The sequence below is a fragment of the Kuraishia capsulata genome, genomic scaffold (genome assembly GCF_000576695.1).
Source record: "Kuraishia capsulata CBS 1993 genomic scaffold, Kuraishia_capsulata_scaffold_1, whole genome shotgun sequence".
Lineage (NCBI taxonomy): Eukaryota > Fungi > Ascomycota > Pichiomycetes > Pichiales > Pichiaceae > Kuraishia > Kuraishia capsulata.
Genome location: NW_019172950.1, coordinates 825,626 through 839,586, shown reverse-complemented (window position 1 = coordinate 839,586; position 13,961 = coordinate 825,626). Strand labels below are relative to the sequence as shown.

The window sequence follows — 13,961 nt, the reverse complement described above, 5'->3', positions numbered from 1 at the left end:
TTACTCCACGTTTCTCTTCTCTCCTCTTCTGCATGCTTTCCTCTTGCACGCTTCGCCACTCATCAGCATTATGACACAATCGGTAATTCCTTTGGAATCCAATCCCGAGATATTCACTGAATTTGCCCACTCGCTGGGTCTGGTGCCTTTGCTGTCATTTCACGATGTCTACTCTGTGACGGACATAGAGGTGCTGGAGTTTCTGCCTCAACCCATTTATGCCTTCGTGCTACTATTTCCCATCACTGATTCGTTCGAGCAATTTCGTCAACAGGAAGCTGCTTCAACGCCAGAATCAGATGGGGGTGTTGTTTGGTTGAAACAATCGGTGAAAAACGCATGTGGTCTATATGCCCTGCTGCACGTCTTGCTCAATGTGCCCAAATCGCTGGTAGTCAAGGACTCCAAGGCGGACAATTTCCGCAGAAAAATACAAAATAATTTGAAACAGGCTGATTTGGATGAACTCGTTGAAGATTGTTGCTCCATTCATGAAAGCTATGCTACGCAAGGTTCTACCGAGGCTCCTGATGCCGAAGACGACGTCAACCTACACTTCGTGACGTTCGTGGCCAAGAATGGCAGGGTGTATGAACTTGACGGTCGTCGAACCAAGCCAGTTGATGTCGGAAGCTTTGATTCGAACGATAAGTTTGGGAAAGAAAAGGTGATATTCGAGAGGGTGCAGTATTACATGGAGTTGACGCAGGATCCAAATTTTGCTCTGATTGCGTTGGCTTCAACCGGTTGAAAACATTCTCATATCTGTCCCTTGATGTCCACTCTGTTGTACAGCCTGCCTTTTGCGGTCTCCACGACGTGTTTGCACTTGAAACACTCCAGAGTCTCATTTGTCTGGAACTCTTTGATCTGCAATTTCTCCAGGTACTCCTCCAAGTCTTTCTGGCTGTCGAACCCCAATTGTGCACTCAAAAACTCTAGCGATATCATCCTGTATGCCTTGCAAATGGTAGCCAATGTTTTAATGCGCTCCTTGGAGACTATCATCTCAAGCAATTGCAAGTAAAACCAAAGAGGATGTTTCTTCAATTTCAGCCAGCTCTTAGAAGCGTGTATCGGTGGTGGATTCAGGCCTGAGGAGCTTGTGTTAACTGTATTCTTTAACATGGCATACAGTTTAAACAGTTCAAAGTAGTTATCTGCCAAACAGTAGTCCACAATCTTGTATGTCAAATCAAAGAAGAAGTTATTCTTCATGTGCTGATACTTCAGCTTCAGCATGAACACCTCCTGATAATTGCTGGTGATAACATGATAGAGGATCAAGTAGCTCATATACTCTGGCTGGCTGAAGTGTTCCTCTACTGAGGTGTCTGCGGTCTCGTACAACTGCTTGAGTTGAGATTCACATTGATTGAACTCACCAAGGTCTTTGAATTCAATGGCGAGTTTGGCATGAAATTCGTAGATCTCTATAGTGAACAGGGTTCTTATATGCTGTACAGTTAGATCTTGTCGTATAGACTTCAACTGATCACACAGGTATGGATAGGTGCCCGATCCCGAAAGGTATTTGTTAGTAAGCATTTTCAGGGTCTTTTCCAAGACCCCAATTGGTCGAACGTTTTCCGGCAAAGGCTGTGAGGTGAGTCTCAAATACTTTTTCTCTAGAGTCTGGTTAGTACCAATGATTGGTCTGGCCTGGTCAATCTCGTCTTTCTCGACTGTATCATCGCTAGGTCCAAACTGAGGTGGAGGTGTTGATAATTCTCTTTCAAACCTCTGAGCCCGCAGTTTCTTCCGGTCCTCAGAGAGCATCACGTCCGATTTCTTCTTTTTCACTTTTTCCATGGGCGCTATTCTGGCTTCTAGCGCTGGTCTTTTCGAGCTGTTCGTTGAACTGCTAGCTGAACTGCCGGTCGAACTGCCGGTCGAACCGATACTAGGGATTAACGCAGGGATCCTGCTTGTTTTCGTTGAATTCGGGGTTTTTGCAGAATACTCTGGAACATTGTTCTCCTCTGCGAAAACATTTTTGGCCCGTTTGTGCGTGTCTGTGGATTTCAACGAGAGGGTTACTCCGCTGCGTGTAGGCCTTAGGGAGTCGCATGCTAGTGTGGGTCTTTCAAACGGCTTTCCAGCAAATATCGGTAACGTCTGTTTCGACCAATCATTGCGTAAAATCTTGTTTTCAGATATAGCCTTGTTTATGAGGTCCTTGAGCTGCGCTTGAAACTGCTCCTTTTGAACTGTGTTGTAGTTTAATGATGTGGACTTCTGGAACGATGACGATATAAACTCGGTCATTGGCCGCGGCCAATTGCTGGGATTGGTGTAGTCCACTCTTTGGTCCAATGAGGTCTTCGTTTCCACCGCATTATACTTCTTCATGATATTGGTTGGAGAGAACGTTTTTAAAAAAAAGTGATACTCTGTCTGAGTTGAGTTTACACAGAGAGATACAGTTTTTGGTTGAGTGCACTTCCTCGAGATAAGCAGAATTTGGTTTTTCTTCAAGTGTCTTATCAATTGAACAAGACAACTTTTAACTCTTGCATGGAAATGGGATTGTGCTAAAGCCATTGCTTATATTTTATTCATTATATATTCCTCAGCTCTGTCTTATTCATGACTGAGATATTCAGCTTCGATGATGAGGAACTGGCCACCCATGTGCAGACTGGTCTCACACTTGAAGAGAAGGAAGAGTTGGAGGACAGTCCCAATCTGCTGAGCACCCTCAACTTCAGCACGAACCCGAAAAAGCGCTCAGATAGCGTGATATCTGTTGGGAGCATTAACAATCGACTGGGAACGTCCTACGAAGTGGGAATCCAGCAGCCGTACTTCGCCGTCAGTTCCAAGGAAAGTGAGCCCATACCAGCCGCAAAGAAGCTGAAACCAAAAGTGTCTGATTTCGAGCCCTTGAAGGTCTTGGGAAGAGGCGCATACGGGAAGGTGATATTGGTGCGTGAAACGCGTTCTGGAAAACTTTACGCGCAAAAACAGCTGAAAAAGGCCTCTATGGTCGTTGAGGCCAAAAATTATGAACGCACTGTTAATGAGAGGACGATTCTCGAGAGAGTCAACCATCCCAATATCGTCAAGCTGTTCTATGCCTTCCAGGACTTTGACAAAGTTTACTTAATCCTTGAGTACCTTGAAGGTGGTGAACTATTCACCCATTTGGCCGAGCAAAACATTCTTTCAGAGAGGATCGCGTCATTCTATGTTGCTGAAATCATATTGGCTTTAAGGCATCTTCACCTCAATGTTGGTGTTGTGTATCGTGATTTGAAGCCAGAGAATTGCATGCTGAACCGTAAAGGGTACTTGGTTCTCACGGACTTTGGATTATCCAAAGTTTCTACAAGAGACGGAAAATCCAATACTTTGACTGGAACTCCTCAGTATATGGCTCCTGAGATTCTTCAGGAACAACCTTACGATTACGCTGTTGACTGGTGGTCTTTGGGTGCAGTTTGCTATGATCTACTCACAGGATCGCCGCCTTTTACTGGATCAGGGAAGAAGCAAGTGCTGAACAAAATAGTCGCTACTAAGACTCTGAAGACTCCGCACTATGTTTCTCAAGATGCCAGAGACATTCTCGTCAAGCTGCTGAGGAAATCGCCCTTGAAAAGACTGAATTGTGACGAAAACTTTGAGACGATTAAAAACCACAGGTTCTTCAGACATCTCGACTGGGAAGCTTTGATTCGTCAAGACGACATTGCCCAGCCCCCTCCCATAATACCTGTTGTCACCAATCCAGAGCTAGCAGAAAACTTCGATGCTGATTTCACCAGCATGCCCATATCACCACCAGGCTCTCCATATGATGCTCCAGTATTCTCGAGAAGGGAGGAGAGCTCCTTCATTCCCATCACCAAAACCACGGATAAGACGAGTGTGGAGTCCGTGTACTTCAAAAACTTTTCCTATACCACTGAAGGCTACCTTGAATAGATTGCATGTACCATTATATCGCTAAACACACATATTTTCCATAGCAATCCGCATCCAACCAGGCTATCTTTTACTGCGACCTTTCTTTTTGCTCTTTGCTGACTCTTTCATCACAATCTGGCCTTCTTTCACGTCTTCGTCCGCATCTTTGAATGTTTCTTGGGCTTTCAAATAAAACATCACGTCATTAACCTGCTCCTGTAAATCTTCGTTACTCTTTTTGAGCTCCGTTTTCTCCTTCTCAAGAAAATCTATCTTCTCCGAGAGTGCTTTCGAAAGAACTTTTTCGTGAACATACTTGTTTCTGAACTCATTGGTAAGACTTTGATACTTCTCGAGCCTGGCTTTTGTTTTCGACAATTCCTCTTCGTAATCGGAGTGCCTTTGCTCCAGCTGTTCGATTTTGGCCTCCACAGTCTCGGTTCGCCTACTCAGCACCGATTCAAAGTACTCTCGTTGTGACTCCAGCTGAGATGTAAGCAATTTGGTATATTCCAGAGTTATCTTCTCATGCTTTGCATGATCGGAGGAGCCATTTGATGATCCTGCCACTGCTGAATCACCTTTCACCTTCTCGTCTCTGGAAGGTAATTCCACTAGCTTTCCGTCAGACATGTTTTGTAGTAGACGATGGACATAATTATCCCCTGCATAATCCCATACCCTTTGCGAATTGATGTCCAAAGCGAAACAGTGTGCCGTGCGGTCAAAATGATCAACAGCATGCGCAGAGTCATATCGGCTGCATCCGACATTACCACAAATTAGACACATCCACAGGTTCTCAGTGCTATGACACTCAGTACATTGCTCCTGTTCATCACCATCACCCTTAAACTTCTCAAATCGACTTGTATACCTACAGACAGGGCAACTGTCGTCGCGCCATTTGGATAGACACTGGCAATGGAATGTATGTTGACACGGAATAGTCAGTAGTCCTGTCACACTGGCATCCATGCGCTCCAAACATACCGGACATGTAGGAAGCTCTGTAAGAACAAGCTGTGGAGGTGGCAGAGGCTTTGAAAGAGCTTCAGTCTGTATGGGAGAAGGCGTCGTGAATGGATCCTGGAGAAGAAATGGCAGACTTGTGGAGCCTTTAGAGTCAGAAGCAGTATTCTTTGTGGATCCTGAGTGGCTTCTAAACAATACTCTGTTCACCTTAATCACACTGCAGGTTTCAGGCTCCATTGAATTGAAGTTTTTGCCATTATACTCTTCCAGAAACAAATTGGCGTTAGTCTCGTCCCTAAACTTCATCAACACCATGAACCTGTTTGGTGTCTGGGATCGGATGAGTCTAAAATGTGACACATTTTGCCTTGCATTCTCACCTACAAATCCCAAAAGGTCGGTTGCAGTGAAGTAGCTGGGCACTGCCACTAGCGAGACCATTGTGGTATCGCCATCCACAACTGAAGAGTCTGGATCCTCGTTCTCATCGTCATAATCAATAGTAGCCGAATCTGTGTTATTCCACTCTCGGTACAGTCTGATGACACCACTGCCGATCAACCTGGCTTTTATAGGTTCTGCCGATCTAGTACCGGCACTCGTCATATCCACAGGTGTGACCTCTATGTTAGCAAAGCGGTAGTCCTTATCAGTGTCTAAAACAACTTTTTGGTAACCTTCTCCAACACTTTCCTCGCTCACTAGAGATAATTCTGGTTCCTCTGATTGTAACTCTGTGAACAAATCGGAGCTTTCGATCACTTTTTGTACCCACTTATCCCGGTTACCTTCCTTAAGCTTCGGGTGGTTCAATTGATTCTTATACTGTAAAGTGTCTGCGTAGTAGTCTGCAACTGCGTTCCCTCTAAGCACCAATGACTCTGTGGGAAATATATCAAAGGCCAAGGTATAAAAACCAGTAGGGATCATAATACTTCCGCAATCCACATCAATTCGTTTTAAGTGCGGAGCAGAGCCTGATGCCTCTACCAGCTGTACAATCCATCTCATCTCATCACCTCACTTATTGACACTCAAGTCTGACATCCAGAGCCGGTAATATTAGCTATCAATAGTGTATTCAAAAACTATCTTTTGACACTGAGACCTCGAATGCAGAGCCCGTACTATTAGTCGGCGATGATATTCAAATAACCTCTTTGGCATCCGAGGCAGCTCTAATCTCTTGTAACTTCCGGGCATTGATCCAACCATATCCGGGAACAAAAACTCGCCTGTATGGTTTGCCATTTTGATCAACTGTCTGAACAGGACGTAGGTCGTATGCAGTGATCTCCCGTCTTTCTTCGACTCCTAACTTTTCCTTGATGGGACTCATATCCTCTGTATTAGCAGACTTTGATATTTCCGTCGTGTTCGCAGAAAATACAAGACCGTTCTCTTCATATGGTGACGAAGATTCATTTGCCATATCCTCTGCTAGGGTGGATGCAGATTTTGAGGAATCTTGATTCTCGTTCGCCGAGTTGTTGTTTTTTGATTCCATCTGAGTTTTCATGTAGTCGCGCCATTTATTTAACCCTGTTTCCGTCGAAATATCGAATGATTCAGAACCCACCTTGACCTTGACACCGGATGCTTTCTTCTGTGGGTGGGACCTGAACTTATCACGAGTGGGTGCAACTAAATCACTCACTGGGAGTTTTTGTGTTGAATTCACTTTGATGTTATTTCCCCATTTCAAGGGAGCAAGAGGAACTTTGACATGACCAAAGCTTGAGGATTGATATGGTTGGCCCAACAAACTTCTTTTGTGAACGAATTCCAAGTCTTCCCGAGCTTCAGCACCTTTTGTAGAACGACTAGCAAGATGGGCTATTTCCTTTCTCAACTCCAAAAGAGTCGCTGATGTTGAAGAATTCGAGGCTATCATTTCAGCTTTAATCTCGTCCGTTTTGACTGTGAGCAATGAACATTTTTTCTTTGTTTCCCCTATTTCCACAGATTCAGAGGTAAACTTTTCGTAGGCACCCAATGCTATGATCACTTGAAAGAATTCGAACGCAGCAAGCAACACACTTGCCAAAAAACTCCATTTAAGCCTTGTCCTTATCGTCGCCGTACTTTGTTCCAAGAGCTCCACTTGATGGAAACATGTCTGTATATTGAGAAGGAGAGATAAACCGTCGGCACTACGGGATCCCATTATGAGGCAGCTTTTTAATGTTAGTCAAATCATTGATCAGTGGAAAATAAATGAGTTCAAGTACCTTTCGAGTTGCTCCTGAGATATGGCGGAGAAACGGTATTGCGCTTCTTGAACCAGGCGAGGGCCAAGTTTTTCAAAACAACCAACACCCTCGCCACGAACTGCACAAGACACAATGGAAGAAAACGCAGGCGATTTGAACAATTCAAACCGGGATAGCTTTTTTCCAGGTCTGATTGAATCCCAAATCAGAGAAATGATGGACAGGATCTCCAACACAACCAGTGCAATCACAGATAGACCCACAATATCTCGCTTTGTCTTAACATTTTTCTTTATTTCGTGATAAGCGTCCTTCACGAGTGTTAATGTGTTTCCTTTCATTGTTCTGGGGGCTTTCACAGAATTTTGCTTCAAAAAAGAGGGTAGCCTCACTGGAAAGAAAGGGGAGGGAATGCAACAAAACTTGATGTTGTAGTCGGAGACCTAAATCTGTTTTGTAGGCACACTCCATACTTTAGTCAACACCCGATTCTGAAAACAATTCTACACTCAATCTAAAACAACATTCATATTTAATGTACAAGATCTAAAAAGAGTCATCTTTTCTACTCAAGGCTTCAATAAGCCTATTCACTGATTGTTTTGGGCATACTCAGCAGCCTTTGCCTTGACGTATTCTGCTCCCTTGTCATCACCCTTGTCCTCCTCCAAGTTTAGCCACTTGTTGAAAAAGAATTTGGCTTGTGTACGAGAAAGCTTGCGATTCAAAACTCTCTCGAACAACATCTCAGCTTTGGCCTTCTCGCCTCTCTTGATTTCTTGATCGATGTACACATTCCACAGGTCAATGCGCTTAGCTGCGTCCGTGATCAATCCCTCGAATAGGGAACGACCCTGCTCGGAGTCACCCTTGGAAAACTCCAATTGAGCGAATTTGCGGACAGTCTCGATATGAGAACGTTTGGGCAGAACTTGCAATGCTCTGGCCAAGACTTCACGAGCATCATCATGTCTTCCAGCGTCTAGCAGGAACGAAGCATAGGAAACCCACACGGAGACCTCAGAGCCAAACTTCTTGGTCATGGTCTTAAGGAGTTCCTCGGCTTTGTCGTTTCTTTCGGAAATCGAGAAGATACCCACGAGTTTTTGGTGGATCGTGAAAGAGTCCATGTACTGGCAGGCCCTCTTGAAAGTGTCTTCGAGGGTTTCATCAGAGCCAAAAGAGTTCTCCAAATTGAGCAAAGCGATCCAAATGTTCAGCTTCTCCTGCTCTTCACGATAGTTGATGGTGTTGAGAGCACGAGAGCCAATTTCACGGGCCTTTTCAATCTCACTCAGCTGAAGTTGGAAAGACATATAGTTCATCCACAAAATCGAGGAGTTGGGGTTACCGATCAACAATCTCTCGAAGTCAGAGACGGACTGAGGAGCACGAGTGTTCATCTCAGCCGTCTTGTCTTTCACAACACTGGCACGCCTCTTCTTCTTTTGTGGCTTTTCGTCATCCATATCCTCTTCGTCAGACGACTCGTCGTTGGCCATGGTCTGGTCAAGAATGGAAGCAGTCCAATCGAAACCATTAGTTGACAATCCGCCTTGGGATTTGACCTGGGCTTCGGGACCTGCAGACTCTTTAGAGACCTCCTTGTCGCTTTCAGAATCAGACTCTCCTGATTCCTGTTCAGCGTAAGCCTCCTCCATCAACTCGTCCTCGGAGTCGTTGTCACCAACCTTCTCCTCCTCAGATTGCTCTGACGATTCAACTGCATTGTCTTCCATCTCGATGTCTTCATCTGCGGCGACCTCATCAATGAAGTAAGATGCTTTCATACCTAAGGATAATTGCTTTTTAGCGTCATCCTTGGCCAGGAGTTTTACCTTGACTCTGTCTCCTTCACCGAAAACAGATTCTATACTGCTAATCTTCTTGTCGGAGATCTCAGAATGGTGGCACAATCCGGTGATATTCAGAGTACCGTCGAGCTTGACGAAAACTCCAAAGTCGGTGATACGTCTCACAGAACCTTCATAGATTTCTCCAACCTCCACATCTTCAAATCTCTTCAAGGTGTTGAGCTCACCGTTGACCTCACTGTCTTTGAGAGTCATTAGGATACGGCTCTCCTCTTTGGCTTCAATAATCTTACCTTGAACAGGATCATGAACATGGAAGGTCTTCTTCCATTCCTTGATATAGGAATCGGAAAGATCAGAAACCTTGACAAAGGCATGAATATTGCGACCAAGCGCTATCAGAACACCTTTGTCGGTGACGGCCTTGACAAATCCACGCAAAACATCACCACGCTTCACATCTTCAAGCGAAGTAATCAATTTGTCCTTGGTGTCTTGAGTTCTGACAGAAACATACACCTTAGAAGAGTCTGAGTCGATCTCCAACACCTTTGCGGCACAGATATCATTGGTAGAGAACACACTGTCAAGCTTCTCAGAGTAATCGTTCAAAGCATCGGTTATGAAGGATATAGCGTTGACTGTGTCACATAGTTGAATCAACAGGTATGATTCTCTGGTCTTCAACACCTTTGCAGGAACGACATCGCCAACAGAGATATCAGCGATGGAGTGAATTGGCTTAGATCTGGCAGAGAAAGTCACGGTTGCATTTTCCACTTCGATCTCTTTTATGGTAGCCATCAAAGCGCATCCAACAGGGAACTCCTCTTCCAAGTTCTCCAGAAGAGAAGCATCATCGCACAAATCCATCAACGAAAGCTTTCCCTTGATTACAGGAGAAATACCAGCCCACAGGAATCCTCTAGCGGAGTTGTTGATGAAAACCAGATGTTTCTCTCCTTCTTTCACGTTGCTCAGAGTCAGAGGCTTGACTGCTCCCAGACCCAAGTCCGATTTCTTAGCAGACAACTCCAACACGACCTGCTTCGTCTTCCTGTTCGTGACAGGCAGGAACTTGTGGTTACGAGTGTCATGAAACCCAATAATCTTCACGTCAATGACATCCCCCTTCTTGAACTGATCTGTGGGTCTCTTTGGGTTCTTGATGTCGTCATAGGAATCAAATAGCTGTGTAACATCGATGCGACCCTGTTGATTGTCAGCTAACTGAACGTTGAGCTGAGTGGCCTTAATCCCCTTGATTTGAGCCTTCGTGATCAAACCAGGAACAAATTCTGAGATCGTTTTAACCTTGGAGTCAACTGGGTTAATCGCTGGCTCCGAGTCCTTGTCCGTTTCTTTGCTCTTGAGTGAGAGCAAGAACCTCTTGTTTTCAATGTCCGTCCTGATGACATGACAGCTCACTGACTGAGAGACGTAGAAAAGAGAGTTGAGATTATCAACAAACTTGTCTGATGCATACTTTGGCAAAACCAAACCGGTCAGCTTATTAGCAAATGCAACAAAAACACCACTGTTGGTGATTCCGCTGACAAAACCGTGCAAAGTGGTGGGTGCAATTGAAATCTCTTCAAACGAAGCTGGAAGAAGTCCTTCTTTAGCAGCTTTCACTAACGATTCCTTAGCACTCAAAGTGAGGATTCTTGATTTGCGATCCTTCATCAACACCACGGCTTCCAATGTTGAGCCAATCTCGGTCTTCTTGAGCAAAGCGCGATTTTGTTCGTAATTCTTATCGGAAAGATGACCAAACGCAATGATTCCACGCAATCCGGAGTCTTCCATCTCAACGATGGCATTGTCCTTTTCCTTCTCAACAACGGACACCTTGATGACAGACTTACCGGGGATCATTTCCTCAATGGCACTAAGTTGTGTCTGAGATAACGAGTCCGAGATACGACAACTCACCACAGTTCTCTTGGCTTCGCTATCGGATGATATTATTCTGACTCGGATAGTCTGTCCAAGTCTCAGGTGGTCCTCGGGTCTCTTTACGAAGGTCTCACTGATTTCGGAGTTGGGCAAGAAAGCCTTCATCTGGCCAAACATGGCCACAATACAACCATTTGGTTGCATTCTCTCGACCGTTGCTGGAGTTCTCTTTCCAATCTGAGCATCCTCAAACGATGCAACAATGTCTTCATCCTCAGTTACAACCAACGACTTTTTGAGCGTGCACAAAATGCTGGCTTTTCCTCTTTTGTACATCAACTTCAAGACTCTGGCCTTGACCATCGAACCGATCTTGAACTTTCTCTCAGGGTAGATCAGCTTGATATCAGACATGTGCGATCTTGGGACAAAGGCCTCGAAGTCGTCGAATATCTTCAGAATGAGCCCGTTGTCTGTGATCAGTCTGACCACTTCACCAACAACAGCTTCACCAATAGGTATGTCTTGAACACGCAGATATTTCTGCTCGATCTGTTTCTTGTCCAGAGTCAGGGTCAAAGCATTGTCCGCCCAGGAGTATCCCAAGACTCTGGCCTTATGTTCGCTTCCGATCTTGAAGTCCATGTCTAGGTCAGCCTTGGCAGACACACGAGAGTAATGCACCTGTCCGAGAAGAGAGCCTTCCACTTGGGTATAGATGTAGGTTCCATCCTTACCAATGATGGTGACATCAACAACTTTGCCAATGGGGTAAGACTCCAGTGGGGCACTCTTGGTTTCTTTGTCCCATGACTCTTTGTTGAGGAACAACACATGAGGCAAAGTAGACAGAATCAGCTTGGCTTCACCGCGCAACACGAAAGAAGCAATTACTCTGGCCTTGATCTTGGAACCAATCTGGTGCTTTTCCTTGAGTTTGGAAAAGTCATACACGCCCAGATGGGTCATTCCAATAGAGGAGTCAGCAAGACCAAATACCTTGGCAACAATACCGTCTTTCTTCAAACCTGTGATCAGCGCATCCACCAGCATACCCGGGATTATAGATGTGATGGAGTCAATAGTAGAAACAGAGCCTTGTTTTTTCAACTGGCCATGAGGGATCTTGCAGGTGATAGTTCTGGAGTTGATGGATGCAATGGAAACCAGTATCACCGAGCCGGGGTGCAGATCTTGAATATTCACCAAACCAGCATCTAGCTCTTTCTTTGAAATGAACCCATTAGTTCCCTTTCCTGTATTCAAAATGACACCATGGTCCTCGACTGACTTGACAGAAACTTGGATTATAGCTCCTTGAGTAATATCGTCTTCCGCGACGTTGGAATTCACTATAGAGGGCTCAATACTCAACTCCAATCTCTTCTTAGACTTCTTCTTGGTCTTTGTTTCATTGGTTATAACAGTAGCCCTAAGCCATTGGCCCAATTGAAATATCTCGCTCAAATTTGGAAAGTTTTTCTTGTCTGGCTCTTCCTCCTCGTTGTCCTCCTCCTCCTCTGAGTCTTCGTCTGAACTTTCAACAGACTCTTGCAAGGCTTCTAGTTGTTCAGTGATTTCTTGACTGATAGATGTTATAGGCACAAATCCAACCAAGTTGTCAGCGATAGAGATCACGAGGTCCATCTTGTTGATCTGTACGATCTGACCAAGCACCTGACTGCCAGGAACCAATGTCTTGAAGTCCAAGTGATCAACAGTGACATCTTTCTCCTTTTCGACAGTGGCAACCTTGACTGCAGTACCTTTGGTACCCTTTCTTTTTTTAACAACACCAGCGGAAGCCTGATGCTGCTTCTTCGACTCAAACAGAACATCTCTAGTGGCCTCATTGGAGATTTCTTTGACCTCCAATGCAGTCAACACAGATCCACCACCTCTGGGAAATGAGATCTCAGTGGAGTCTATCGAGGTCTTAGACTCCGTTTGAGAATCAGATCTCTTTCTCTTTTGAGAAACAGACATGTTTGTGATATTGCGTAGAGAGAGGAAATAGTATGCAGAAGCTGGTTGAAACTTTTTTTTCTTGCGATAAAAAAATTTCAACTTTCCTCATCTCGTTTTGATTATGTAAGCTGGGTGTGGTTGCGTATGTAAGAATTATATGCCATTAAAGAGTCCGATTTTTGAGAAGAGTCTACATAGAGTGAGTGAGTTAAATAAAAATGAAACCATATTTCGTGTTATTAAATGTCATAAATAAAAGTTACCTGTTGCATCTGAAACTTACTTCAGCCCAAGCTGACCCCTCAGCGTGACGTACTCGCCATATGTTATGGAGGTCTTGATTCCCTGGTATCTTGTCAAAATTATATCCAGATTTCTCCAGTCACCTCTGCTTCCGGCTTTGCGCACCAAATGATCCAAGGTCTCATTTTTATCCCAGCCCTGTTCAACAGCAACATCAGGGAGAAAAGTGGCCGAGAACTGTTGATGACTAGAACTGAAGCTGATCCTTACTCCGTGTTTTCCCAATTCCCAGTCCAGTGGATTATCGGCCTTTTCAAAATGTTTAAGCAAAGTCACATCACACTCTAAAGAAGGTAGTTCTTCTGGAACAATCGGCTCAAACCTCGTATCTTCCAGTGCGGCTATCAGAGCATATTCTTTAATCCCCGATTCCAGCTCCAAATTGCCGAAGTTTCCTATGCATCCTCTCAGACTCTTGTCTTCTGCGTCATCGGTGATAGTGTTCCAAGTCACGAAAAGGGGGCAGTGTTGGTCTTGTTCCTCAACCCCACACAGTGCTTTCAGCCGGGATAGACCTATAGGCGATTTGTGTGTCAATCGCGCAAATAACGAATCAAATGCGTATGCCGCATATGGTGATATCATAGTGCAGATCTGTACCGTCTTTTTTGTGGCTTGGATATGAAATCTATGGATTGTACGTAAAAAGAACTGCAGAACATGTAGCAGCGTGCAGTGCAGGCTGAGTTGGGTAGGAGCCCATCACCGGGGTCATTGATAAGAGACCACTAAGATCTTAACTATGGGAGATGGTAAGATCAAGTAGGCTTAGATAACTTGATTTCTGCAGCTTCGAAAACCGTTAAAGACGTTGAAGTGCATTTAGCTTTAGATTTGAGCATTTCAGGTGTTAATTTTTGACCTATAAGTAGTCTGG

At 44.6% G+C, this 13,961-nt stretch overlaps 8 protein-coding genes across 8 annotated transcripts; 2 read left to right on the top strand and 6 right to left on the bottom strand.

Moving 5' to 3' along the window:
* Positions 1-70: 70 nt before the first annotated feature.
* On the top strand, positions 71-751 carry KUCA_T00000450001 (uncharacterized protein; the record flags this gene model as incomplete). The annotated part of the gene is made up of 1 exon (XM_022604991.1): positions 71-751. One exon carries the CDS (start codon positions 71-73, stop codon positions 749-751), a length of 681 nt encoding a protein of 226 aa, XP_022456504.1.
* An 8-nt stretch (positions 752-759) lies between these two features.
* On the bottom strand, positions 760-2,268 carry KUCA_T00000449001 (uncharacterized protein; the record flags this gene model as incomplete). Its single annotated transcript, XM_022604990.1, has 1 exon — positions 760-2,268. One exon carries the CDS (start codon positions 2,266-2,268, stop codon positions 760-762), a length of 1,509 nt encoding a protein of 502 aa, XP_022456503.1.
* Positions 2,269-2,589: 321 nt separating this feature from the next.
* On the top strand, positions 2,590-3,930 carry KUCA_T00000448001 (uncharacterized protein; the record flags this gene model as incomplete). The annotated part of the gene is made up of 1 exon (XM_022604989.1): positions 2,590-3,930. One exon carries the CDS (start codon positions 2,590-2,592, stop codon positions 3,928-3,930), a length of 1,341 nt encoding a protein of 446 aa, XP_022456502.1.
* A 63-nt stretch (positions 3,931-3,993) lies between these two features.
* On the bottom strand, positions 3,994-5,817 carry KUCA_T00000447001 (uncharacterized protein; the record flags this gene model as incomplete). The annotated part of the gene is made up of 1 exon (XM_022604988.1): positions 3,994-5,817. One exon carries the CDS (start codon positions 5,815-5,817, stop codon positions 3,994-3,996), a length of 1,824 nt encoding a protein of 607 aa, XP_022456501.1.
* Positions 5,818-6,034: 217 nt separating this feature from the next.
* On the bottom strand, positions 6,035-7,054 carry KUCA_T00000446001 (uncharacterized protein; the record flags this gene model as incomplete). The annotated part of the gene is made up of 1 exon (XM_022604987.1): positions 6,035-7,054. The coding sequence occupies one exon, from the start codon at positions 7,052-7,054 to the stop codon at positions 6,035-6,037; it is 1,020 nt and encodes a 339-aa protein (XP_022456500.1).
* Positions 7,055-7,090: 36 nt separating this feature from the next.
* KUCA_T00000445001 (uncharacterized protein) lies at positions 7,091-7,441 on the bottom strand (the record flags this gene model as incomplete). The annotated part of the gene is made up of 1 exon (XM_022604986.1): positions 7,091-7,441. The coding sequence occupies one exon, from the start codon at positions 7,439-7,441 to the stop codon at positions 7,091-7,093; it is 351 nt and encodes a 116-aa protein (XP_022456499.1).
* A 249-nt stretch (positions 7,442-7,690) lies between these two features.
* KUCA_T00000444001 (uncharacterized protein) lies at positions 7,691-12,799 on the bottom strand (the record flags this gene model as incomplete). The annotated part of the gene is made up of 1 exon (XM_022604984.1): positions 7,691-12,799. One exon carries the CDS (start codon positions 12,797-12,799, stop codon positions 7,691-7,693), a length of 5,109 nt encoding a protein of 1,702 aa, XP_022456498.1.
* A 261-nt stretch (positions 12,800-13,060) lies between these two features.
* On the bottom strand, positions 13,061-13,669 carry KUCA_T00000443001 (uncharacterized protein; the record flags this gene model as incomplete). The annotated part of the gene is made up of 1 exon (XM_022604983.1): positions 13,061-13,669. The coding sequence occupies one exon, from the start codon at positions 13,667-13,669 to the stop codon at positions 13,061-13,063; it is 609 nt and encodes a 202-aa protein (XP_022456497.1).
* Positions 13,670-13,961: the final 292 nt, after the last annotated feature.